The sequence below is a fragment of the Salvelinus fontinalis genome, chromosome 28 (assembly GCF_029448725.1).
Source record: "Salvelinus fontinalis isolate EN_2023a chromosome 28, ASM2944872v1, whole genome shotgun sequence".
Classification (NCBI taxonomy): domain Eukaryota; kingdom Metazoa; phylum Chordata; class Actinopteri; order Salmoniformes; family Salmonidae; genus Salvelinus; species Salvelinus fontinalis.
In genome coordinates this window covers 21,110,904-21,138,472 of record NC_074692.1, presented here as the reverse complement: position 1 = coordinate 21,138,472, position 27,569 = coordinate 21,110,904, and the positions used below count along the sequence as shown (strand labels likewise).

The 27,569-nt window shown below is 42.8% G+C and overlaps 1 protein-coding gene across 2 annotated transcripts; it reads right to left on the bottom strand.

Annotated features, from left to right (window-relative positions):
- Positions 1-2,477: 2,477 nt before the first annotated feature.
- On the bottom strand, positions 2,478-26,137 carry LOC129826364 (inositol polyphosphate 5-phosphatase K-like). Of its 2 annotated transcripts, none has more exons than XM_055887008.1 (13): positions 25,859-26,137; positions 15,467-16,022; positions 14,615-14,722; positions 14,208-14,316; positions 10,643-10,759; positions 8,558-8,733; positions 6,832-6,943; positions 6,584-6,693; positions 6,256-6,463; positions 5,875-6,012; positions 5,644-5,727; positions 5,428-5,532; positions 2,478-5,203 (listed from the first exon to the last, which is right to left on the bottom strand). In XM_055887008.1, exons 2-13 carry the CDS (start codon positions 16,006-16,008, stop codon positions 4,907-4,909), a joined length of 2,106 nt encoding a protein of 701 aa, XP_055742983.1. In that variant the 5' UTR covers positions 16,009-16,022; positions 25,859-26,137; the 3' UTR covers positions 2,478-4,906. The 2 variants fall into 2 exon arrangements, with proteins under 2 accessions (XP_055742983.1, XP_055742981.1); XM_055887006.1 differs by having other exon boundaries at positions 25,445-26,135.
- Positions 26,138-27,569: the final 1,432 nt, after the last annotated feature.

Sequence of the window (27,569 nt, the reverse complement as noted above, 5' to 3'; positions counted from 1 at the left end):
CAGGGCCTTCCAGTAGTGCACATAACTTTATTCAAAATGTCCGGAAAATGACCTTAACCTTTCTATCATTCCTGTTTACTTTTTGTTACCCTCCTGTCCATCTCGCTGATGTCTTTCTTGATCAGGCCAGTGTTCAGGTGCATGAGTAACCGTCTGGAGGGCTCTGTTCCCTGTCTGCGCTTCTCCACTGGAACACTCAGGACCTCAGCCTCGACCAGACTCACATCTACATGGAGGAGAGGGAGAGAAGGAGAGGGGTACAGAATAAACAATTAAAATCAACAGGCTTTGGATATATAACTGAGACCTGTACATACCCCGTCTAACTGGGACTGAATGGTAGCCTGGGGAGTGGGGACAGACAATTGTAAATGGTTTAGATAGGGCTTTACATGAATGCAGCCAATGTAAAAGCTAAGTAAATCATTTTCTACCTTTAGTCGTACTTTTACTATCTAATCTGTGTACATGACCAATAAACTTTGATTTGAATATTAGCAGACTCATGGGTCTTTAGGTTTAGGATATGTTGGTAGAATTACAAAATAATGTTAATGCTTCTTCAAATCAAAGTTTATTTGTCACGTGCGCCGAATACAACAAATACACCATGACAGCGCAATACACAAGGGGTGGAACAGTGGCAAAGGTAGCCACAGGACAAACAGAATAATATTAGTCTGAGGAGAGATTAAATAGCATTAATACAACAAAAATTATTCTAAACACACCTTTAGTTTACAGTGAATTACAGTTACATCTTACAGTGAATTGCTTACTTACACGCTCTAACCAATAGTGCAAAAAAGGTATTAGGTGAACAATAGGTAAGTAAAGAAATAAAACAACAGTAAAAAGACAGGCCATATACAGTAGCGAGGCTATGAAAAGTAGCGAGGCTACATACAGACACCGGTTAGTCAGGCTGATTGAGGTAGTATGTACATGTAAATATGGTTAAAGTGACTATGCATATATGATGAACAGAGAGTAGTAGTAGCGTAAAAGAGGGGTTGGGGGGGGGGGGGGGGGGGCACACAATGCAAATAGTCCGGGTAGCCATTTGATTACCTGTTCAGGAGTCTTATGGCTTGGGGGTAAAAGCTGTTGAGAAGCCTTTTTGTCCTAGACTTGGCGCTCCGGTACCGCTTTCCATGCGGTAGTAGAGAGAACAATCTGACTGGGTTGGCTGGGGTCGTTGACAATTTTTAGGGCCTTCCTCTGACACCGCCTGGTGTAGAGGTCCTGGATGGCAGACAGCTTAGCCCCAGTGATGTACTGGGCCGTATGCACTACCCTTTGTAGTGCCTTGCGGTCAGAGGCCGAGCAATTGCCGTACCAGGTAGTGATGCAACCAGTCAGGATGCTCTCGATGTTGCAGCTGTAGAACCTTCTGAGGATCTCAGGACCCATGCCAAATCTTTTTTAGTTTCCTGAGGGGGAATAGGCTTTGTCGTGCCCTCTTCACGACTGTCTTGGTGTGTTTGGACCATTCTAGTTTGTTGTTGATGTGGACGCCAAGGAACTTGAAGCTCTTAACCTGCTCCACTACAGCCCCGTCGATGAGAATGGGGGCGATGCTCGGTCCTCCTTTTCCTGTAGTCCACAATCATCTCCTTAGTCCTGGTTACGTTGAGGGATAGGTTGTTATTCTGGCACTACCCGGCCAGGTCTCTGACCTCCTCCTTATAGGCTGTCTCGTCGTTGTCGGTGTTCAGGCCTACCACTGTTGTGTCGTCTGCAAACTTAATGATGGTGTTGGAGTCGTGCCTGGCGACGCAGTCGTGGGTGAACAGGGAGTACAGGATGGGACTGAGCCCCTGGGCAGCTCCAGTGTTGAGGATCAGCGTGGCAGATGTGTTGCTACCTACCCTCACCACCTGGGGGCGGCCCGTCAGGAAGTCCAGGATCCAGTTGCAGAGGGAGGTGTTTAGTCCCAGGATCCTTAGCTTAGTGATGAGCTTATAATGACTATTGTAGATCTGACCTGGTTTTTGTTAAATCACAACCAACACTGAAAGTACTCATAGCGTATTTTTCCTTTGTAACATTTCTAGTGGTCTTCTCCACTGTAACAAACCACCCCCAACACAATGAGGTGTCTAGGCATTGTATGTTTTATAATAGAGCTGTTTCTTACAATATACTGCAACAACATCAATGTATTGCAATATAATTAGTTCCTTATTAATGTCAAATTAAATAAAATGTTATTGGTCACATACACATAATTAGCAGATGTTATTGTGGGTGTAGCGAAATGCTTCTTTGATCTGGCCGACTGAAAACAAGAGACTCAAAGAGCAGACCAGCTGTACAGCTTAAAGAGGAGTTTTCTTTTTGTTCTCTAAACAACGTGTATGACAGAGGTGTTAAGCTGGAAAGCAGAGAGGTTCCCCTGACCCCCATGGACGGGTCCACAACACACCCTCTAACATCAACGTTCAACAACTAGCCAATTCAAGCCTCTTACAATGTTGTTGCAATGTTTTCCAGTTGTTTTAATCCCAATCACATAAAGCTTGCAGAGACAATACAATTTAAAAAAAAATGACATTTGATCTGAAATCAGAGATAAACAAAGTCAAGAGGTTGTTTCTGAATAAATATAAAATTAAAATAAATAAAAAACAAATATGTATACACTATATAGTCTATTAAATTAAATAGAACTTTGACTTTAAACCCTTTTGCTTTAACATTTTTCTCCCACACTTGCCAGCAGAATTCAGGTTCTCATTTGACACAATAAAATAAGAAAATATATGCATCATTTTTGGCATTGATTGTCCTATGTTCTCTATTTGATATTTGTCATTTACATACAGTACATAGCCTACTCTCACCTGTTTTAAACACGTTAAAAGCTTTCAATAACATTCCTTATTCATATCTTTAAAATTCCACATACAGTGTGGGAGAGAGACATTTCCAAAGACTAAAATAGCAAAAGACAATTGAATTAGACTTTCAGATCTTTTCTTATCACCTTTTCTATAAACATGCTTTGGATCAATGAAGTTATATTGATTGATACACATAATCAATGGATAACAACAATAGAAAGCCATTTTCACTTGTACATATGCAGTACTGATCATTTACCTTGGATGAGCTTCAGACTATCTACAGTGTATTTTGTAGCGTTTAAATAGGATGAAAGAAATTGTCTTTCTTGCTGTTCTGCAAGCAAACTGATTCAGCCTTTCATTTTCCTTATGTATCTACATCTAACGTCATTTTGTGTTTACAGTGTCGTCATAACATTTTTTCCAAACAGTCAAAAGTCAAAAACAGCACTTTTAACGGCACAAAATCACAGTACCGGAATGTACAGTATGTCCAGAAAACCATGCAACCACATACACACATCACTATCAGTCATACACAATTACACACTCACTTTTGTAAACCCAAAACACACACACACACACACACACACACACACACACACACACACACACACTTTCATAAAACACACTCATAGTGGCATACATACATGAACACACGCACAATGAGGTTACAGTACAACAGCACACACTGTCCTAAGCAAACAGCCCATAGGTAGAAAGTGTCTAGGGTGTTGCATTGGAGGTCACAGGCTAACAATCCAACACATCACTACTAGTGACAGAACAGTTTCAGCTAATCACTATCACCAATAGAGAAAAGGGAGAGAGGGGACACGAGAGAGAGAAAGAGGGAAAAAGAGAGGTGCAGGGAAGAAAATAAGAGAACTGGAAACACCAGTACCCTGAAGGTGAAAATGTTTAAACTTCTTTTTTTCATCATGGCATTTAAGTGATCCATGCAGTCAAGCCAACTCACAAGGGTTTATGAATAAGGGCACGTATCCATATACTGGTAGTATACTACACTTAGCATTTAGAACTCTGTCTAACACAGTGGATGCTATTGGAATCACATTTCATTAAGGGTTGGCTCTCTATCTACATCTCCTTGGCCCAATTCCTAAGGCAGGGGTAGGCAACTCGATTCTGCCGCTGGACGATGTTTATCAGATCGGATAGTCGGGAGCATAATAATAATAATTTGTACACTGCGAATTGACCACAACTAAGCTCCAAAATACATTTGAAAATAACATACATTTCATACCTTGATTACATTGAAACCCAATCACATATGTCTCTTTTTTTATTTTATTCGTGGGAATAGTTTGGAATAGATTTACTAAATTAAACACCTTTTCTGATGAATTCCTGGTGATTCAACTTTTTTTTAAATCCAAAACTCATAAAAATCACTTGTGGACCAGGTCTCTTAGAGAATATATGTAGCAGCAGACACACTTCTGTATCAAAATGTAGGACAGGACTTGCGCTAAAGCAAATAGGGATTATTACTATTTGCGAGGAATGTTCCCTTTGGGAGTCAAACTAATCGTTCTCCACATCAAAAGACAGCATTTGCTCATGCTGTCACACATGCTAACCTGCTGACTAAGCCCCCAGGGCTGATACAGAGGGGTAAATATTATGCTGCTTCAAAATATCTGTGAAACAACTGGCGATATGCATTTGGTGGCCAATTCCCTCTGCCTGAGATTTGTTAATGATTTGCCCTGTAAGGTTCTCTTAAAATCAGACAAAAACTCCCTGTATTTTCTACACCTGAGAGGGAAGAGTGACCGAGTGAGAGAGCGAGAGAGAGTGTGAGCGGAATGAGAGAATCTACAGGGAGATATACATTTGAAAACAGCTGAAGAAAAATCACACAAGACAAAGTAGTCTTCCAGTACGAGAAGCCTAACCCCAGTCCTGAAACAAATGGCACCCGAAAATGTACATTTTCAATAAAGGAAACATACAATACAGTACAGTGCATCATGTACTAAGAAACCACACAGAGTTGGTCATGTGAGCACAGAATAACAGAGGCTCCATCACAACCCTCTATCCCCAGCCTCAGATGAGGCCTTCACCTTCTCCCCATCTGTGGTGTTGTGGGCCGAGCCATGCTGCAGCTTGAGGCCCTTCATTTCGGGAAGCGCAGGGCTGCCACTGCGGCTACGGCTGTGGCTGGGACTGCGGCTATGGCTGTGTCGGGCTCTGTGTTTCTTTTTCCGGGGGCTGGGACTGCGGGACATGGTCTTCATACCAACCACGCTGTCGTCCTCAGAGGTGAAATCAGAGCTGTCGTCAGAGGGGCTACCGGCAGGGCTGGAGGTGGGGAGCTGGATCTGCAGAGGAGAGATGAGGGAGAGGAGAGGAGGAAGAGATAGAGAAAGAAGAGCAAAGGACCAAGGAAAAGAGCATAGGGAAGTAGCACAGGAAATGGTGTAGAACAAAATGAAGGAGTGGGGATGGGTGTGGAAGAACCAAAGGAGAGTTAAATGACCAATCCCATTATACTTCAATGTTTTATATATTTACCATAAAAACTACACAGCATCACTGTAAGCACCTGGAAAGGCTCTGTCACACCCACGAGGGTGCTCGTGTTATTGCTATAGTAACACAAGATGAAGTCTCCTGAGCCCTTGGGCAACTCTTCCTCAGTAAAGGTCACCTGCAGAGGTAAAGACAGGTAAAGAGGGAGAGAAGAGTCAAAACACATAGATACAGTACCATGACAAGGTTCTCCAGTTCATTCATGTTTGTTATTAAAAGTCGCCCTTACCTCGTGTTCTACTCTATAGTAATCTGCCTCCTCCTGCTTGGCCCACACATAGCCTACATAGTCCTTATGGTGTTTGAATCCCACCTGGGGAGGCAAAGGCAACACCAATCCCTGATTTTACAAAAACACTTAATGTCTTTCCTAATTATGACTTCATCATGACACATTATCTGGGTTACTTCACGCTTTGTTAAACATTGAAATCTGCTCTAGAAGGTTGAGAGTGAGAACCTTGTACAGCCCAATCCAGTCCCAGGAGCTGCGAGCGAAATTAGGTGCAGCCTTGAATGTGCACGTGGCATCTGCAATGCTGTTCCACTCATCCTCCACCATGATCGTCACCAGGGGCATGTCCACCTTATAGGGGAACTACACACATAATTCTGGAGGTCAATATCATCATGGTATATAATCAATAGAACACAACATCAACATCTCTCGCTGACATAATACAGCATCAACATACAGTCTGTAGAAATCTGTTACAACAATGGTTATCCCTGTTTATTACAGGTTACAGCGGCGTTTTAGGTAAAGTTATGTGCATGTCACAACTCCGGTGACAACTGGGACATGGGGGGGGGGGGGGGGGGGGGAGGGGCTGTGTCTCACCTGGAGGGTGAAGATGGAAGAGACAGGCTTGTGGTCGCTGACCATGTACTCCATGTGACTGCGATAGAAGTGCTGGGTGACCTTGGTCCCGCTGCTCAACCCTAAAATAGAGCCTCTCTTCCCAGCATTAGGGGTCGGCCCAGAGGGAACTGTGGCCCTCAGACGCCACAGGATCCTGTCTGTCCACGCAGGCTTACGCTTCTTCCCACTGAGAGAGAGAGAAAGCGAGATAGAGAAAGAGAAAGCAGGGGGGTAAGAGCTGTGATGATAAGAACACTCTTCTCATTTGATCTTTAGGTGCAAGAAAGACGCCCATGTCACCACAAACCTTGTATCGTATGTATCTGTCCCCACATCAAACTTGTAAGTGGGGGGGAATTTGAGAGGACCCTCCAGAAACCCCTCCAGCACTGACTCGCTGTCTTTGGCCATGTTCAGCTGTAGAATAGGAGATAACAGTGAATAAGGTTAAATTATGTGTCTCTGTTATGTTGGTCTCTGAATGCCTTCTAGTGGCATCCTCTACATTACACTCTCCGTTTAATAGTGAGCCTTCATCTTGAACATGCATCTCACCTGGTCTTTCTCCCACAGCATGGTGAGTTTGTTGTTATCAATGGCTGCTTTCACAGCCGGAATTTCCAGTTCATCAATGCGGAAATTCAGATCTCCAAACCAGAACACCACACTGTGGAGGAGGAGAATAGTATGGAGTGGACTGAGGGCAGAGTGGAACTGTAAAGATGCTTTTAATTATAAGGTATGTCCTCTAAATCACACAAAATATTTGCTTTGGTTAGGTACAGTATATCGATGGCTAAATCAGGTACTTTTAGTGTAACCTTAACTACTGTAAACCCTCTATATCTTTACTGGATACAAGGGAGGGTGGACTGCTGCAAGTATGCTTTCTTATGTGTTTGTTGATTCCTGCTTAGACAATGTTTGCAATGACGATGAAAAAATTAAATGCAATCGCTATTTAGACTGCCTGTTTGTGTTGTGCTTATGTTAGTAATAGCCTACTGTTACAACAGACAAAGACGTTTGGTAATGTCTATTGTACAACACGTCGGTAATGTCTATTGTACAACACGTTGGTAATGTCTATTGTACAACACGTCGGTAATGTCTATTGTACAACATGTAGGTATTGTATATTGTACAACACGTCGGTAATGTCTATTGTACAACATGTGAAAGGTTTTAGACTAGGCTACACTAGATAAAGACGTCAGATCATCGCCGCAGGGAGGAAGGAGGGGGAAGCGGTAGCACAGTGAGCAACATCTATGTAAAAAATCTACATGGAGAATCTCACACATGCACAGAAGTTTCGGGACCTTTAGCCGGTCCAAAAATAAAATAAAAAAGCTACACCGTTGTTTATTTGTGCAAGTGCCAGAGAGGGAAACTTAAGTGGGTGTTGTGTTCATATGTATAGAGACTAACTCGTGGTCCAGTGTTCATATGTATAGAGACTAACTCGTGGTCCAGTGTTCATATGTATAGAGACTAACTCGTGGTCCAGTGTTCATATGTATAGAGACTAACTCGTGGTCCAGTGTTCATATGTATAGAGACTAACTTGTGGTCCAGTGTTCATATGTATAGAGACTAACTCGTGGTCCAGTGTTCATATGTATTGAGACTAACTCGTGGTCCAGTGTTCATATGTATAGAGACTAACTTGTGGTCCAGTGTTCATATGTATAGAGACTAACTCGTGGTCCAGTGTTCATATGTATAGAGACTAACTCGTGGTCCAGTGTTCATATGTATAGAGACTAACTCATGGTCCAGTGTTCATATGTATAGAGACTAACTCGTGGTCCAGTGTTCATATGTATAGAGACTAACTCGTGGTCCAGTGTTCATATGTATAGAGACTAACTCGTGGTCCAGTGTTCATATGTATAGAGACTAACTCGTGGTCCAGTGTTCATATGTATAGAGACTAACTCGTGGTCCAGTGTTCATATGTATAGAGACTAACTCGTGGTCCAGTGTTCATATGTATAGAGACTAACTCGTGGTCCAGTGTTCATATGTATAGAGACTAACTCATGGTCCAGTGTTCATATGTATAGAGACTAACTCGTGGTCCAGTGTTCATATGTATAGAGACTAACTCATGGTCCAGTGTTCATATGTATAGAGACTAACTCGTGGTCCAGTGTTCATATGTATAGAGACTAACTCGTGGTCCAGTGTTCATATGTATTGAGACTAACTCATGGTCCAGTGTTCATATGTATAGAGACTAACTCGTGGTCCAGTGTTCATATGTATAGAGACTAACTCATGGTCCAGCACCCCTGTGGAAGCCTGGCCTTCAAACTGCTGCTGCTGCAAGATGCTCTCAAAGTCCTCCATGCGCTGCTCAGAGTTCTCCATGTGGGCCGGCAGGTGGCAGTTCAGAAAACAGATGGTGTGACCAAACACAGACATGCGGGCACTCACACCCCCTTTATTACCCTACAACAGGACCGAAGAAATGAGAGGGAGTGAGAGAATAAAGGAAGGGGTAGAGTGAGAGAAAAAGAGAGGAACAGAATAAGGTTGACGATTGGGGACAGGAGCAGAATGGCAAGATTAGTATGATGTAATAAAACATTAAATTTGCAAACTGAAAGAACAAATGGTACGAATAGTAACCTAGCCTATAAGACAAACCCCCAGTGCGGAAACCTATCTGTGTGCAGGAAGTTTGTGGATACATGAATGACCAGTGAATGACATGATCAATATTTAACGTGCAGTGCTCTGTGACTGAAGGCAGGATGGAGCCGTGTGCTTCCTCCTGCTGCTCAGCCTCTACAGCTCTGACCTACTAAAATACAAGAGATGATACAGCAGAGGGAGAACTGCAGAATGTGCTGATGCTTATCTGAGTTCATACAGAGAGGACAATAGAAAGACTTTACAGTGCATTACTACAGCAAAACAGGCAGACAGATGCTAGTTAGCATTGGCTCACGAAACTACCTCCAACTTCCTTCATACTGGATGCATATACATACAAATGGTATCCATGAGTTCATCTGACTCCGGGGTAGTAGATAAAGGGTTTTATGGCCAAAATCCTGAAGTATCCCTTTAAAGGTAGACTCAGCGAAATGAGTTGCCACAAGCAGCACCGCAGATATTGAGATGAGCGAGACGCAAGACTTCACTTTCACACAGTCACACAGAGAATCTGTGCACATGCACGGGTTCGCTTCACACTGTTCACGGTGTAGAAGCCAGGGCACCAAAACAGAGGAGAAGATGAACCTTGCGCATCAACGCTCTTAGTTGTTGCGGCAAATTGACGTGTTTACATCTATGTCATATCGCTGAGTCTACCTTTAATGCTGTGAACCATAAAGGCATTCTCTCTTTGAGAATAGTAAAGCAGCACCTTCTGGACATCAGAGGTATGGAGGCAGACTTCCAGACAAGCTCTGGGTACAGCCTGCTCAAACATAACCCTTCCTGATAAATAATGAGAAGTAAGGGAAACAGAGGCCAACAGAAGCAACCCTGGAGGGAAGGTCATTTTTCATCCTTACCACTGCCTTGTTGCCCTTAGACTGACTGGCTGTGGGAAGGCTTTTTAAAGCTAGAAGTTGCTAGATACATTTTTGAACTTTCAGAACCCAAAATATAAGCTTGTTTTACTCCAATGTTTGTAAACAATGTACTGTAAATGTATGGTCAGTGCTTGCATCCATAGCTCTGTCTATAAGTTTGAGAGTGGTAAAATTCCTCCAGGCCCATCCGTCAGCTTTTTACTAAAGAGGTGGGGTGACTGCTTTGTTATTGTTTCAGTGAAAGAAAAAAGGTATGCACTCACTGCTGTAAGTCACTCTGGATAAGAGTGTCTCCTAAATGACAAATGTAAAATGCAATGAAAAATTCTAGCTTTAAGGGTGGGACAGTTCTGATTGTGCACTTCAGGTCAATAGCGCTGACATTCCCACTTCTATATCTTAGCCTGGAGTGTTGGGGCTGTCTTCATTAATGTGGTCTGTCTGATTCTCCGTCAGTTGGTCATTAGGATAAGTCAGTGTTAGGACTGGGAATTACCAGGGACCTCACGATACAATATTATCACGATACTTAGGTGCTGATACCATATGTATTGCGATTATCACGATTCTATATGTATTGCGATTCAATACTGTGATTTTATTGCGATTTGATGTTCAAAACATATCGCTCACTATATGTCTGCTGCAGAGAGACAAGAGAGAGGATGATACAATTAGTCAAATATCAATATAATATCGTCCAAAAATTATATTGCGATATGTAACAAGCGATTTCTTGCCCATCACTAGTCATTGTGGACAGTTTTTTGTGGTTCTCTGTAGAATGTAGTCTCAGAAGGCAGGTGTCTTACCCAGTAGCCCCCCAGGCCGGTGCGGGTGGTCTCTGTCTGCACCCCTCGGAGGAAGGGGAGGTGGTAGTACTTAGCGAAGACCAGCAGCAACACCCCCTGCATCCGCTGGGACGTCACCTGAGACAGAGCGAGAGAGAGGGGAAGAAAATGGAGGGAGGGAGACAGAAATGGGAGAGAAGGAGAGAAGTTGTGAGATAATGAGTCACAATGTAAGGTGATGGGGAAGGTAAATTGTCTCCTGATAAATTTGACAGTTAGAAGTACATGAGCCATTATAGATGAGCTGATTGCCTATAAAGCCTACTGATAAGTGGACATGAGTTGGTTGTATTCACCCATGTTCTTGTTGTCCACCATTCAGTGGGATAATGATTACTGTAATCTCTAGGCAAATGAACACCTCTATTTTATATCGGCAAGTTTATATACACATCCTCTCTGGGCTGTCTGCCTGAAGCCTGCTAACTGAACGACTGGATATAACTGTATGTATGTCTGTCTCTCTACTGTGTACCAGTGATGTCTCTCTCTCATCAGGATTCAGTGGTCCAGCTCTCCCACTGTTTTTCATGAAGCAGCGAACCAAAAGGAGGGCATAGCCTCCCCTACCCTCTCTGTCTAAACAGTAAACCCATGTGAGGGAAAAACATGATGCATGATTTGACAATCCTGCACTGTGGAATACATGATACAGCATACACCACAGAAGGCCTGTACTCACAATTATCATATTGAGCCTACCCAGCCTGCAAATGTATTTCACTTGTATTTTATTGGTCTAGATACCAGGTAATACAGTTTGTGATATTTCTATCTACTAATAAAGGGGGAAATGCTGTAAACATGTCCTCACTCTAGACCAGAGATTAAAGTAATGCTACTCCCTTCCCCAGTAAATACACTCCAGCCACATCCATAAGCAGCCTGACCTCGCATCGCTGGGACCTGTGGTGCCCTCAAGGCATTAACAGAGGCACACATCTCCACGAGAGAGAAGGCCCCTCTCGCTTGCATACTCACTGGCTATTTGGAGGGCTTGGTTGTGTAATGGGCTCTATTGAACCATAAACTGGACTAGGTTTATGTATTTATGTGTGTGTATGTTTCTGTGTAAGGACATAGTGAATGCGAGCCTGTGTGTTCTGTATGCGTGATTGTGTGTAAATGACAGTGTGAATAAGTGTAGATGCGTGTATGCGTCAGTGTGTGTGTGGGGTTGAAAGACATCTCTGATTAACTTCAGGGAACATTTGGGAATGCTGTTGAGGGCTGCCAAACCACATTTTGGGTTGATAATACAAAATACATTAGGCATAAGAGTGTGTGTGTGTACGTGCCTGACTTAGGCCTGAGATGAGCTGTTAGCCAGTAGTTTTGCAGAGGAAGTCAAGCGCATATCCAGCAAATCAAATCAACTTTTATTTGTCACGCGCGCCGAATACAACAGGTGTAGACCTTACAGTGAAATGCTTACTTACAGGCTCTAACCAATAGTGCAAAAAAGGTATTACACAGCATAGTGTAATGCCGGGCCACAGCTCTGAAGACCGTGGGAATATTCATGTGCCCTTCATCTTTCACAAGCTTTTTCTTTACTTCAACTACATTACATTGTTTCCTGTGATTCGTCTCTAAAAAACAACATTTTTGATTGGTTGATATGTCCACCAAAATAGCAATAGAGGTAGCCTGGGTCTGTTTCTGCTCTCTTGCCAACAAAATGACAGTAATGGGGTTGGCAAGAGCACAAACAGATCTGGGACCAGCCTACAATAGCTTCAATAGAGGGTGTTGATTAGAAAAGACTTGATTGACGTATTTGTCTGTAGGGTGGATGGTTTGGCAAGCTCTCTTCTGATAGGTCTAATTGCCAGCCAAGTCTGACAGTGGGCTGTGAGAGCGGAAAGAAGGGAGGGGGATATTACTGACAGTGACCTTAGGGAGAGAAAAGAGGGGATGTTGGCTTACAGGTCATTCTTGGAGACCTTATGTCTGTGCAACATTCCATGACTAGACAGACTACTACAGTAATACTGTTATGGTTGAAGTTCAGCGGTAACACATAGAGTACAGATACTAACAACCACTCAGACATACAGTCCTAACAAATACCCATGCATGCATGTGAACACATATGCACATAAAAAGCTCTCATGAGCAACATTATAAGAGTGTTTTGGAGTCAAGCAGGGCATGAGATGAAGGCCAGGGGACAGAATCAGTCTCACTGTCACAGAGCCATCAACACAGAGGGAGCCTTACAGTCCAGAAATAAACCAGAACCCTGGGAGACACCCTCTCGTCTAGCTTTCTGTTGTCTCTCTGCAGCTGATTCATCCTCTCTACCTACCTCTCCAACAGTGCGGAATAATGTGTTAGACACTGACAGGCCAAGAAACACCAACCAACCACACTGCACCAGCTGTGGCAGGACCCCCTCCTCTCCCTTACTCTTTCTCTCTCAAACACACGCACGCACACATGCACGCACACACACACACACACACACACACACACACACACACGTTTGAATAGATGGAGCGTAAATAAGCACATTGGAAATGGATTTAAAAATTTCTCTAACCAATAGTGCTGCAGCAAGTCACAGAGCTGAAAGAGAGACAGACAGAGAGAAAGAGAGACAGAGAGAGAGAGAGAGAGAGAGAGAGTGAGAGAGAGAGAGAGAGTGAGAAAGAGAGAGAGACAGAGAGAGAGAGAGACAGAGAGACAGAGAGAGAGAGAGACAGAGAGAGAGAGACAGTGAGAAAGAGAGAGAGACAGAGAGAGAGACAGAGAGAGAGAGAGACAGTGAGAAAGAGAGAGAAAGAGAGACAGAGAGAGAAAGAGAGAGAGAGAGAGAGAGAGAGAGAGAGAGAGAGAGAGAGAGAGATACTATTATTACTACTAATACTAATACTACTAATAACTACTAATACTAATACTATTATTATTGTTGTTTATCATTCCAAGTAGTAATGGTATGGGTGGTAATGGTAATGGTAGCAGTTTAATGATGGTGGTGGTGGTGGTGGTAATGATGATAGTAGTTGTAGTACCGATGTAATGGTGAAGATGACCGTTATTTAGTTTTAAGTTAGTTATAGTTTCATTTTTTATTACATTACATTCGATTATTGACTGTTACCATTTTATTGTTACTATTTTTATATTTAATTTTGTATTATTATTTACTGCCATTCTATTTTATTATTTGTCATTGTTTATAATTTTATTACAATGTATATTGTATACATTGTTGCTTTGGCAATATTGACACAATGTTTTTCATGCCAAAAAGCAGCTTGAATTTGAATTTGAGAGAGAGAGTAATGAGCCCATCCGCTTCACTATGCCCTCACATATTATACACATCACATAGACTGGGAGAGATATGATCAGAGAGAACAGCAGAGTCTAGAGACTGGCTCTCACTGCACTTACATTTCAAAACAGTTTTCACAAATGTACATAACATAAGCTCTATTTGTTTGCTCTGAATTATTTCTCTTTTTGTGTGTGCACCAGTGTGTGTGTTTCTCTGTGTCGGTGTCAGCCCTTTACTGACCAGTATGTATCCGAAGGGGCTGAGTCTCTCCATGCAGGCGTCGCTCCATTGGTCTGTGAAGAGAACGTCTTTCAGCCTTTTGTTGATCATTGAGTTGACTTCCTGTAGCCTGAGAGAGCAGCAGTAACACACAGTCAAAAGAGAGGGGAGGAGGAAGAGAGTGAGAAAGAGAGAGAGAGAGAGTGGGAAAGGACTGTAACAAGGAAATGGATGGACAATAAAACATATGTAGGGGGAAATATAAAGACAGTTAAATAGATGGATCAATGTTGTTTAACAGTAAAGCCAACCACTCAACCTAGGGGACTGTCTGTGGAAGGCGGATGGATATAAGGGATAAGAGAGATCTTCTGGAATACTTGGCGATGAGAAGATGGTTGGCTGACTGCCACTAGGCAAAAGCTCACCCAATTATATACATGTCTGTGTTTCCATCTCCAATGTGCAACCCCAGCAGAGCAGTGATGTCATCTGGCGGCATGGCACCGCCCACATTCCATGTGATTAGGTGCACCCTATCAGAGAGAAGGAACCCAGAATCTCACAATCTCATACAGTATACAATTAATAGAAGCTTGGTTCAACCCGTAACGAAATAATTGGGCAACAGATTCTTAATGATCTGCAGACCATTTAAATACAACAAATTTGTCAGGACATGGGAGGGCACATCCTTACTCTGTTGCCATGTAACAGAGTAAGGAAGATACGTCTTTATCTGATACACTTCCATTGATTCTCTAAGTATGCACTCTCTCCATTAACTTAATTAGCATCATAAATTAGAGAGGTTATCAGAGAGCTCTGACAAAGCCTTGGGGACACTGGGTATGTGTTGTGAGTATAGAAAATAACACAGAGTGGGAAGTGGGAATATCTCAAACTGCTGACTGTTACAGCTTCTCAATTTGGGAGTTTCAGTGGCAAAGACACATTGTCTTGAGTTAAAAGAGGAAAAGACCTTTAGAAGTAGTCAAAACCATTTCCATCCGGCTGTACTCTGGTAGATGTGGTTTAACAGTTTCCTGCCACTGTGATAAAAGGAAATGACTCCCCAGTAAAAGTTTAGTTGGTCACATGCCACCGCAACCTGTACTATGGTGCTTGGGGCCATATATTGACAAATTACTGTGTCACCACCACAGCACTGAAGGTCTGAAGCATGCTCTTAAAAAGCGTTTCCTGTTCATGTTCAAAACAACTATTATGCTGTAGTGAAAGCTGGATCTGATAGAAAACACACAGAGCCAGGAGCTCACCTGAAGTCTTCCACCACCTGAGACTGTGTGTCCGCGGTGCCCACCACAGAGAAAGCCCTCTGGGCATGAGGGTTGAGATGGGGAGGTATAGGCCTGGAGGACGGTGGCTGGGGAACTGAGGCTGCCCTCATTGAGATGGGGCTCCTGGCCCCTGGGGGGTGGCCTGGGACTTTAGGGCCAGCCTTCAGAGTCGTTTCAGTGGCCCCTCCATGCACCCCATGGGGCTTGGCTGCTTCAGGCTGCAGGTGCTTAGGATGGCTGGCCCCAGCTGGAGCATCATGAGTGGTGGATCGGTCCTGGTTGGCCTCTGGAGGGTCAGATTTGGGATCACAGACGTCCACAGAGCCCTCTATTCTGGGGGTTCTCTGAGGCCGCCGAGGCCGCACTGGGACTGACAGTTGAGGAGCAGGAGCAGAGGCAGAAGGGTCGGAGGCTGGGGCTTCTGTGCCTGGAACTACTGCTGGAGTGGGGGTTAAAACCTCTGCTAGTCCAGATGGGTTCTCAGGCTGTGGCTGGCTTTGGTTCTGGTTGTCTGGATCCATCTCCCACAAACTCACTGAAAAACAATAGCAGGAGAAAGTCGTGATCACCATATTCCATCAGAGTGTCCCAGGCAGTATAGACAGATGTTTAGATGTTTAGCAATGGAAGACCAAAGTTCTACATGTCTGGTGATGGTGGGGAGGGTTATTTATTATGTGCTCTCATTGACGCATCCGTTGATGTGATTGAGCAGTTCACATTACCCCTATTCCGAGGGTGCTCTGGCAGCATAAGGCCAGCCCTGAGTTTTTGGCTGTTTGCACTCTTGTGTGCGACTGAGAGCATCTGAAACAGGTAATTAAGTCATCCAGGAGGAGAGAAAGCAAGAGAGAGAATGGAAGCGAGAGAGAGAGAGAGAGAAGAGTGAAGGTGTTTAGAGAAAGCAAAGCACCGAGGGGAATAAGAGGAGGTGGGTGGGGAGGAGAGGGAAAGATGCAACAGGTGTGGAGCAGAGGAGGTAGAGACAGGAGAGAAAGGAAGAAAGAGAAGAGAGAGAGAAGAGAGAGAGAGAGCGTAAAGGAGGCGGCAACAGTTCATACTCATATTTATGCCTTCCTACACTTTACACCTCTCACAGCTCTTGGACCAACTCAGAAATAGAGCGAGGAGAACACGCCGGTGTGCCGCTTATCTCAGCAGCTCTCTTTGTACAGGAGCCACCTCGCCTGCCATTCCTCCGGTAACCACGGAGACGCAGAGTAAATTCATATCAGCTCAGAACACCTGCTAGACACAAGCGACGGAAACCACTGTAGGGTCTGCAGCAATACAACCTGATAGAATGGTAATGACAACAGAGAGAAAGAGAGAGAGCGAAAGGGAGAGAGAGAGATGGAAAGAGAACCCTAGAGGGCACTTGTAGTAGAGGTCTTCACAGGTCCAACAGACCCAAAATTCTGAGATCTGGGTCCTAAATTTTTACTTTTGTCTCGGATCTGGATTGGGTCTGATGTAATTGCCACGGGTCTCGGCTATGTGCAATCAAAATTCATTTACCGACTAGACCCGATTGGACCTGTTCATTTAATGTGTGAAGTAATGAGAACTATGCAAGTTTGTTATCTGTGTCAGCCAATTGCAAATCAATAAAACGTATAGCTTATGCCCACCTGAAACTGGTTCCGGCCACTCACCTCACGTGCGCCTGCTGCTGAGGAGGGCGAGCGAGAGCGAGTGAAAGGAGGCTTGGCCGAGGCTACTGTTGATTGCGAAAATGGAGGCCTTTTTCATTGAAGTAAAACAAAAGTTAGTGAAGAAAGTGTATAGTGAAAAGAAGTCAACAGGGGGAATGTCCTCTGTGGGTGGACAAATATGAGAAGAACGTTGGCGCGGCCAAATGGACTGTGTGCAACTCGCTATTTGATGCAATTTTCAAACTTTTATTTATTTTGGTATTTATTATAATTATACTTATTGTGTATCATTATTATTATTTTAGACCTATTTAAGAATCAAAACCAGTTCTTTAAATATGCTAAGAGTGTTTTGTTTCATTTTGTTGAGAGATTTTCGTTGGCTAAATGAAGTTTGAACAGTCTTTTTAATTTTATGCTCTGTATTTAGTTTAAGATAGGTTAAAAGTAGGCCTACGGTAGGAACACGCCTTTGTTGGCAATTGCTGCAATACAAGCCTGTTCAAAACTTCAAAACTTTCGTGAAGGTTTACACCTGTTCAGTTTAAATATGTGTTTTGTTTTATTCTGTTGAGCCATTTTCTTTGGTCAAATGAAGTTCCAACTATAACGTTATGTTTGCCGCAATATAATAGAATTACCGGTAGGCCTACAGTATGTAGGGCTACTCGCAATAGGAAAAGCCAAAGACGGCGAGATGCAAAATGTAATTGAATGCCGCCATATAATAACCTGTTCGTATTTTCCCTATAAATAATGACTTGACTGACTTTTGGTATTACTCTAATAAAGTTAAGAAACTTTTGGGAAGGTTTGGTGTGGTGTAGTTATTATTAGGTTTCACTACTGCAGGCCTGTGAAGGCAGTGCGCAGTGGCACTCCAACTCTCTCTGACAATTGAACTTGAGGTGAGGAAGAATGTTTCAGGTCTACCAGATTTACTCCTTTAATCTAACAATATAATGCTTATCTTTATTAAAAACATTTGGATAGAAAATTAGCCCCCTTCTGTACGCCTATCTTTATAATAGGAACATGGCGCTGGCATATGTTTATATTTCTCTCGGTATCTAAGGCTAGGCCTAAGCATTATATTTATAAAATATATAAATATACTGTAGAGTGGAGACGCCTAGGCCTATCTGCATGTAGTGCCCTGATGGATTTAGTGCTCAAATCTGAATTATTGCTTTAGAAAAGTAAAAAACAATAAAACACCAGGCTATAAACATTTGAATATGCTACACATTGAAAAACACTAATCATTTTTAGTCATTTGTTATAGGCAGTTTTTAAGGACCAATATCACTTGTTTATTGATGGCACTGGCAGTGCCCAGTCTGAGGTTTCTTTCTATCTATCTGAACGGGTCCTCGGGTCCATTGTCCTCAGGCACATTCGGGAACGGGCGTCCGTTAAAAAAAAATATATTATGCATATCGGGTCGTGTGGGAAAGCTACAAATCCTTTTCAGAACGGGTCCAGGTTTTTGGAACCGTGAAGACCTCTAACATGTAGTATGATGCAGCCTCTGGCCTGTGAGTGACCATGGGGCTGGGAGACATGACTCAGGGCCAGTCTGGGCCCCCTTCCCATTCCCATCACTCAACCACAGGGGTCAGGAGACAGAGACATGAGGAGAGATGCCTGGCTGGAGGAGAGACGCCATCTCTCAGACTGGCCGAGGAGAAACAAGGAGGGCACCTCTTGACTCCCAAGATCATTGGGCATCCATCCAACCCAACATTCACTCACCCTCTATAAGGTCTATCTGAAAGTACAGACACCTTACTGTATCTATATCACAGAGCAAATGGCAGTGCAGTGTAATAGTAAGATAGGTCCAGATCTTAACTGCAGGCAAATGATCAAGAACAAGACAGGAAAACAAGGAGGGATGGTGTGAAAACAAAGCGGCTAGATCTTTATCATCCACTAATATTTACACGTCTCTTAAACCAAAAACATAAACAAATTCTATCTGGTCTCACAATAAGTCACATGACATTCTGAAGCCAGAGTCGTGACCTCTATGCAGAGAGCAGATATGAGACCTACAGCTCCTTGAAGGTCAATCCAATTCACGTGCCATGTCCCCCTGAGCTGTACATTCATGGTAACATGGTGGTGCTTATGTGGACCAATAGCCTGGTCCCTGGACACATGTCTATAGTCCATGTATGGTGTTTTTGTAGAGGAATGAGGAGGAGGGTGGCTGGTGATACGGCGCACGTGGGAGAGGGTGGGTACAAAACGAGCAGCGCTGACTGGGTATGAGAGTCAGGCAGGCTAGACTATATCATCCTATGTCTCTCAACCATACACAGTAGCCTATATCATGTTTGTTCCTTTCCCATTTGTACACATTGTCTCTCTCTAGTTTTATCTCATTCTCCATGACATAATCCCCTTCACTTCCACTCCTTAGCTCCTTTTTCTCTCCATCGTCTCCTTAGCCTTTCCCGCCATTGTTCATCTCCATTTCACACACACTGTTCCTCTCTCATTTATTCTCCTATATTTTGCCTCTTCCCTGTCATTTTCTATTCACTCTATTTAACTCTGCCTGTCTATCTAATTCTACACCTAAAATGATGGCTACACTCACTCTCTGCCTCTCTATCTCTCTACACTCTGCGGTGACACTAGTGCTGTGCACTTGGCTATCTAACATGAGCTGTATTGTGCCTCTCAGCCAACCCCCTCACAGTCGCTATCTGTGACGTCAACATGTCACAGTCCCGATGGCCGCTGTCACATACAGGTAGAGATAACTACAGTATCAGCAGCCAATGGAGTAATGGGGGGGTGAGGTCTGGACAGAATTACTGGATAACTAGAAAGGGAGGATAGAGAAGGTAGTAGGACTGATAGTGAGCAATACAAAAAGCCGGAAAATATTATAATAAGATCATTATTTAGGAAAAAGGAAACACACTGACTGACTAACACCTGCTAGTGTAAGGGAAAGGAGAGTGCACACTATATTATGAGCAGGACAAGGTTAGCTATCTACTGTAGCTACATGTCTTCCCTGAGAACTACACATGGGCCTGAATAGACAGACTACACTGACTGACAGCAACCACTTCTCATTACAAACACGTTCTACAGGGAGAAATAGCGTAATGATTTGATAATAGCAAATCTGTCATGATGTTTACATGCACCCCCCCGAGAGAGCAAGAGCAAGAGGGACAGCAGGAGCAAAAGAGAGGCAGTCATTACAGCAAACAACACACAAGAATACATACAGCTCTAAAAAGTAGAAACAGAAGTATTTATAGGCTGTAGAACAAATAGCAAAAACAAATGGCACCTACAATACCAGTCATAACCAAAGCTTCACTACGAGAGGTGACCTGCGCAGATAAAGGATTGAAATAATGCAATACTGTATTTCATTCTATTCCAGGTTATTCTTAATATTTCCTATATGCGTTCTGATGTAGCCTATCATAACATAAACCAAAACAATATAGCTGATATTGTGAACAGTGGTGAAAATCTGCAGATTTTCATTAAAGTCAATGACTCTGGCAGCATTGTTAAGACTGATCACATTCAGCCCACATCTTCCATGTTAATATGGCTGCAATCCCAGTAACGGGATGATATGACAACAGCCAGTGAAAGTGCAGGGCGCCAAATTTAAAACAACAGAAATCTCATAATTAAAATTCCTTAGACATACATGTTTCTAATACCATTTTAAAGGTAATCTTGCTGTTAATCCCACCAAAGTGTCCGATTTCAAATATGCTTTTCAGCGAAAGCACTACAAACGATTATGTTAGGTCACACCAAACCACAATAAGCACAGCCATTTTTCCAGCGAAAGATAGCAGTCACAAAAAGCAGAAATATAGCTAAAATTAATCACTAACCTTTGATGATCTTCATCAGATGGCACTCATAGGACTTCATGTTACACAATACATGCATGTTTTGTTTGATAAAGTTCATATTTATATAAAAAAATCTGAGTTTACATTGGCGCGTTACATTCACTAGTTCCAAAAACATCCAGTGATAGTGCATAGCCACATCGTTTCAACAGAAATACTCATCATAAATGTAGATGATAATACAAATTATACACATGGAATTATAGATATACCTCTCCTTAATGCAACCGCTGTGTCAGATTTCAAAAAAACTTTACGGAAAAAGCAAACCATGCAATAATCTGAGACGGAGCTCAGAACAAGAGTCAAATTAGCCGCCATGTTGGAGTCAACAGAAACCAGAAATGACATGATAAATATTCCCTTACCTTTGATGATATTCATCAGAATGCACTCCCAGGAATCCCAGGTCCACAATAAATGCTTGATTTGTTCGATAAACAATTCCAAAGTCACAAAGCGCGTTCACTAAAACGTGACGAAATGTCCAAAAGTTCCGTAACAGTCAGTAGAAACATGTCAAACGATGTATTGAATCAATCTTTAGAATGTTGTTAACATACTTCTTGAATAACGTTCCAACCGGAGAATTACATTGACTTCAGATGAGCGATGGAACGGATCTGCCTCTCACGTGAACACGCATGGTGAATGCATGGTCACCTCATGGCAGTGGTTACTCATTCCTGTCTCCTTCGGCCCCCCTTCACATTAGAGTCATCAGACAAAGTTCTATTGACTGTTGACATCTAGTGGAAGCAGTAGGAAGTGAATACTCATCCATATCTCGCTGTAATTTCAATGGGAGCTTGGTTGAAAATCTCCCAGCCTCAGAAATAATCCAAACAGGATGTGGGACTTCTCAGGTTTTTGCCTGCCATATGAGTTCTGTTATATTCATCACAGACATAATTCAAACAGCTTTAGAAACTTCAGAGTGTTTTCTATCCAATACTAATAATAATATGCATATATTAGCAACTATGACTGAAGAGCAGGCCGTTTACTCTGGGCAACTCTGTGCACCTTTCATCCAAGCTACTCAATACTGCCCCTGCAGCCATAAGAAGTTAATGGTTTAAATTACAGCTGAAGAGCGTGCTGATTTGCTCTGCCGCGCTCCAGGGTTATATGTCCCTCCTCACAGGGATACAAATTATGTCCTGCTGCTGCTACAATTGTAGACAGACCTCTTTAAGGTCCTAGAGCTACTGGGACCCAGAAGAAACCACCCCCACCCACCACCCGCACATCCTGAACCTCGGGTTCCAGAAACCTCAAATACAAAGGATCACCTCGTCATGGAAACAGTGTATCCTCCTTTGTCACAAGACCGCAGGCCCTACCGATCTCACTTAACTAGTCTAACTACTATAGAACCACTGCATGCAGTCCTGAACCAACATTATTCCACATGACTGTAAAGTGAAAGTGAGTAGGTATTCTATAACAGCGATGGATGAAACCCTCAGGTGGCTTTGAGAAGCTGGTATACTTTGGCTGAACAGGGTAGTAGAAGACTTTCCTTCTGATGTTAACAGTGAAGGACAATTAACGTCTGGGTAATAGGATCTGGTGACTATCTCTCTGCAGAGGCAGCATGTCTGAGGCACCATGTCTGAGCCAGTAACCTGACGGAATCCAACAAATTGTACAGAGAGTAACAACATAGAAAAAAAGTGCTCCAGTCATTAAGGAGAATCAGTAGAGGCAGAACACAAGGCGGCTGTGCTTGGATGACTGGAACATTAGACAGGCCCCATGGATCTGGACGATTTAAAGGCTTATGCAATCTCAAAGCAAAGTCAATTAAATGCCCAAGTGTTCCGTCCTGCCCGCTGCTATCTTTTTAATGAGAAATGTGAAATCCCTTCAAAAGGCCTTGCCAGAGGATGCGACAACACAACATGCTTTTGGGTTTGTGTGAGTGGATGAGTGCGAAGAGGGTTGACATCATAATCTCGACATTGACTGAACTGTGGGACCAACAGCCTACAATTTAACCGGTGGGTCTGGGGTTACAGGAGCATGATTGTGTATGATTGTGTGATGGTGTACAATATTTTGGGTTATATTTTTTATAAAAAAATATTATTTATTATTCTACCCCTTTTCCCCCTCAATTTTGTGGTATCCAATTGGTAGTTACAGTCATGTTCCATCGCTGCAACTCCCGCTCGAGAGCCCAGACATGCTGCACTGCTTCTTGACACAACGGCCGCTTAACCCGGAAGCCAGCCGCACCAATGTGTCAGAGTAGGCACCGTACACCTGGCGACCGTGTCAGCGTACATTGCGCCCGGCCCGCCACAGCAGTCGTTAGTGCACGATGGGACAGGAACATCCCTGCCGGCCAAACCCTCCAAATAACCCAATTGTGTGCCGCCCCATGGGTCTCCCGGTCACGGCCGGCTGCGACAGAGCCTGGACTCGAACCAGGATCTCTAGTGGCACAGCCTTTAGGCCTTAGACAACTGTCCCACTGTACCACTGTACCACTCAGAAAATCCTTTGGGTTTTGTTTTAACAGAAATTAGGACACACTCAAATAATGAATCTCTTTCTCTTTAGGCAAACGAAGGCGTACAGCTGCACTTTAAGATGAAAAAAGTACTCTTTGCCTAAGTCGCTATCTTCTGAGGGTTGTTGAGTCTGTGAGCTGCAGAATGAGACCATGAGAGGCCTGTAGGATTGAGAGGTATTGGCAGGAGCTTCAGGGACCCAGCCAAGGAGTCGAACAGGCTGATGATAAGAGACACTAGGGGTGTAAACGTCTGAGAGCAATAAGATCAAGTACAATAACCATATTCATGGTATAGAAATGCAAATATATCTCTAGATTATTTGAATTGCAGATGCCTTTGTGAAGTTATGATATATATATAAAAAAAAATGATGTTCTTATAACAACACATGTATCAATTACATATACATGGGTTATTACCACTTCAAAATATACTGAATGTATCCCTTTTTTAGCATCAAAACTAACCTTATGTCTGCAGGAAACCACATCAATCTATTGTCAATACTTATTTTTGTATCCATCTAATGTGAAAAATGTCTGTGAGTTCACCAGTTTATCATGCCGGAGGGCATAGGCCAAGGTAATAGAATTGCAATAACCAGGGTTTGCAATGTGTTTTTCTGACCAGTCAGAGAGGAAAAATGTCAAACTAAAAGCTACAGCAAGTTATAGTTGAAATGACCAAATAGACCAAACTGAATGAAAAAAGCCATTCTGAGACGAGATCATATCTTCAGTCTTATGTGCTTTAGCATATCACAGATATCTTGGCAAGTTAACTTGTGTATACAACATCCATTGGTCCTAATGTTTTAAATTAAGTTACTGACTGAAGAGATGTAAATGTGTAAATTGATTTATTAAGGAATCCAATCAACCAATGACTGAATGAAGCCAGTCGCTTGTGTGGCCTAATTCTGCTCCTATTTCAAGGCCTTTCTGAGAGAAAAAAGTTTGGTTTAATTTGGTGTCTCAGTCTCAGATCTTATCTCAGAGCATGTGTGTGTGTGTGTGTGTGTGTGTTAAAGAGATTATGATAGAGAGAGGACATCTGTGTGTCTTCATCAGTGAATGTGTGTGACAACATGATTGCAAATAATGACCAGAATATGGGTGTAGTGCCTATTTCAATCAAAAGAGTTACTCCATGTTAATTAGTACAAATGCGTACAAACACTGATGCATGGGGGAACACCAGTCTAGTTGCACATAACAATGCCCTAGGAGGTTTTCATTATGATACAATCAATCTACAAACAACTTACTGACTTTTCATCTACCCACATGTGTCAGTGGTTATATTCCCGTATCTGAACCCCAACCTCTCTCTTCCCTTCCTGAAACTGTGACTCAATCAGAGCAAAATGTAACATGATAGAGAAGCAGAGTATGGATGGATGCCATGCTTTCATACAGTGGCATATGGGTAAATACAATGGGAGCACTATAATACATACAATTCATATTAGCATAACATGACTTGTACCAACAACCCATGGTGCGTTGCACTGCTTTTCTGAGTAAGACAACTCCAACTGATAATCAGCTGATGTAAGAAGGGCTTTATAAATACATTTGATTTGATAATGTAAACAAGAACACTGACAGGATTTGTTCAGATTGCATGTCACCACCAAGTGGGCAAGCATTTGTTTTGACTGCTTGTTGTGATCATGTTTATTCAATGTAATAACTCTGTGACAATCAAAGGACACCAGATTAAATACATAAAATCATCAGAAATTATGATCAGGATTCAGGATTCGATTCAGTGTTGCGCTCAGGTCGCCTACATTGGCAGCAGCATGCAACGACATGTCTTTACAATAAGTACAGTAGTTAATATGTTATTACATAACTACATCACCTGTTCAGTAAAGATTAGAGATGAAATGATGTCAGACGACGAAATGACGGTCCGAATGAAGACTTGGTTAGTTGAGTATAGTCTGATGCTTGTTCGGCGCCTACCTCTCCTGCGGATGAATAGTTCTGGGCTATTATTGTGTTTAAGGCTTGTCAGAGGATGAGGTTTAAATAGCCTTTCCCCGTTACGATACTTTTAAAATATCAGACCTGCCTGTCCTGACGTTCTTTAGATATAACTATAGGCATCCAAGCCCGTTCCACACTGGCGATGTCCGAGTGGAGGACAGGTACGCTGCCAAGTGAAGTACTTCGAGCTTTCACGCTCACGGGAGGCAGATACATTTCATAAACAAACGAGGCGTACATTCATATTCACCCGATGCGCTTATTAGCTTCTGAATGATAAAACAACCTTTTCACGGCGAATGCAAATGCTGAGTCGATTACACCGACGTGGCTTGGACTGTTTGGTAGCCTATGCCCTTCAAATTGTGAACACTCGTTCGGCCAGTTCTGTACGCGAACGTCCACTCTATGCATACACAACGTTCTTTTGATGATGCGTAGTTACGCCTTGATCACACCGACAGTGTCAGCGAGCAGACAGCCTACAGTAGACTATATATCTCCGAGCTTTACCGCCGCACAGCGGTTAGATTTGTGGACTGGCCATTTAGAGAAATGGAACTGTGAAGGTTGCTCAATGTCGCGCAATTTGGTGAGGTGGAACGTGCATCTTTTCGCGGCTTTCCAATCTTTCACGAACATTAACAGTAGAATAAATGTGCCTCAATACTTCTTATTGACCATTTATTACAATCAGTCCTATCCGTGCCATAGGTGCCCTAGCTATGCTATACCCGCACAGGCGCCTGTATAGGCTACCTAATGGGAAGCAGTGTTTCATCGTGCGGCGCCGACCCCTAGTGTACATGGGCCGTAAACTATAGGCGCCCAATACACCTGCATCCCTTCACCGACTCCAGGGGCGCGCGCCCCTCCACATTTAAACGTTATATTGTTACTTCAGTAGTCATCCTAGGTTTTTATTATGTCTGATGTGCCCTATTATTTATCAGTGGTCCACTACTTGTGTTTCTAAGGGTTTCTCAGTTAGGCTACCAGAGGCAGTATCCTAGTCACATGCATTAATAGGTTTACCCACTATCTGTATGTATAAGCACTGTGTATTTCCTCTGACAAATAGCTATTAAGTGCTGAGCTAAAATGACACAAAATAAACTCCAGGTTTAAGATAAACCTTTATAAAACCGAATCCTATCAGCATCACCATTAATGCAATTATCCCTCTTAATGAGCTATACTGAACAGAAATATAAACGCAACATGTAACATTTTACCCAGTTAAGGTTCATATATGAAATCAGTCAATTCAAATAAATTCATTAGGCCCTAATATATGGATTTCACATGGCTGGAATACAGATATGCATCTGTTGGTCACTGATACCTTAAAAAAACATGGGCCTCACAATGGGCCTCAGGATCTCATTACGGTATTTCTGTGCATTCAAATTGCCATCGATAAAATGCAATTGTGTTCATTGTCCATAGCTTATATCTGCACATACCATAATCCCACCGCCACCATGGGGCACTCCTTTCACAATGTTGACATCAGAAAAACGCTTGCCCACACAACGGCATACATGTGGTCTGCGGTTGTGAGGCTGGTTGGACGTACTGCTAAATTCTGTAAAACAATGTTGGTAGAGAAATGAACATTCAATTATCTGGCACATTTTAGAGTGGCCTTATATTGTCCCCAGCACAAGGTGCACCTGTGTAATGATCGTGCTGTTTAATCAGCTTCTGGATATGCAACACTTGGCAAAGGGGAAATGCTCACTTACAGGGATGTAAACAAATTTGAGAGATATACGATTTTTGTGCAAATGGCAAATTTCTGGGATCTTTTAACCCCCCCCCCCCGAAACATTGGACCAAAATTTTAGATGTTGCATTCATATTTTTGTTCAGTATATAAACCTACAATGGATAGCCCTATCCATATCCTCTCTTCTCATATCATATCATGCGTTTAATCTCATCCTCATCAAAATATCCTCCTTGGGTAGCTGGCTCATTTGACGTTTTACAGA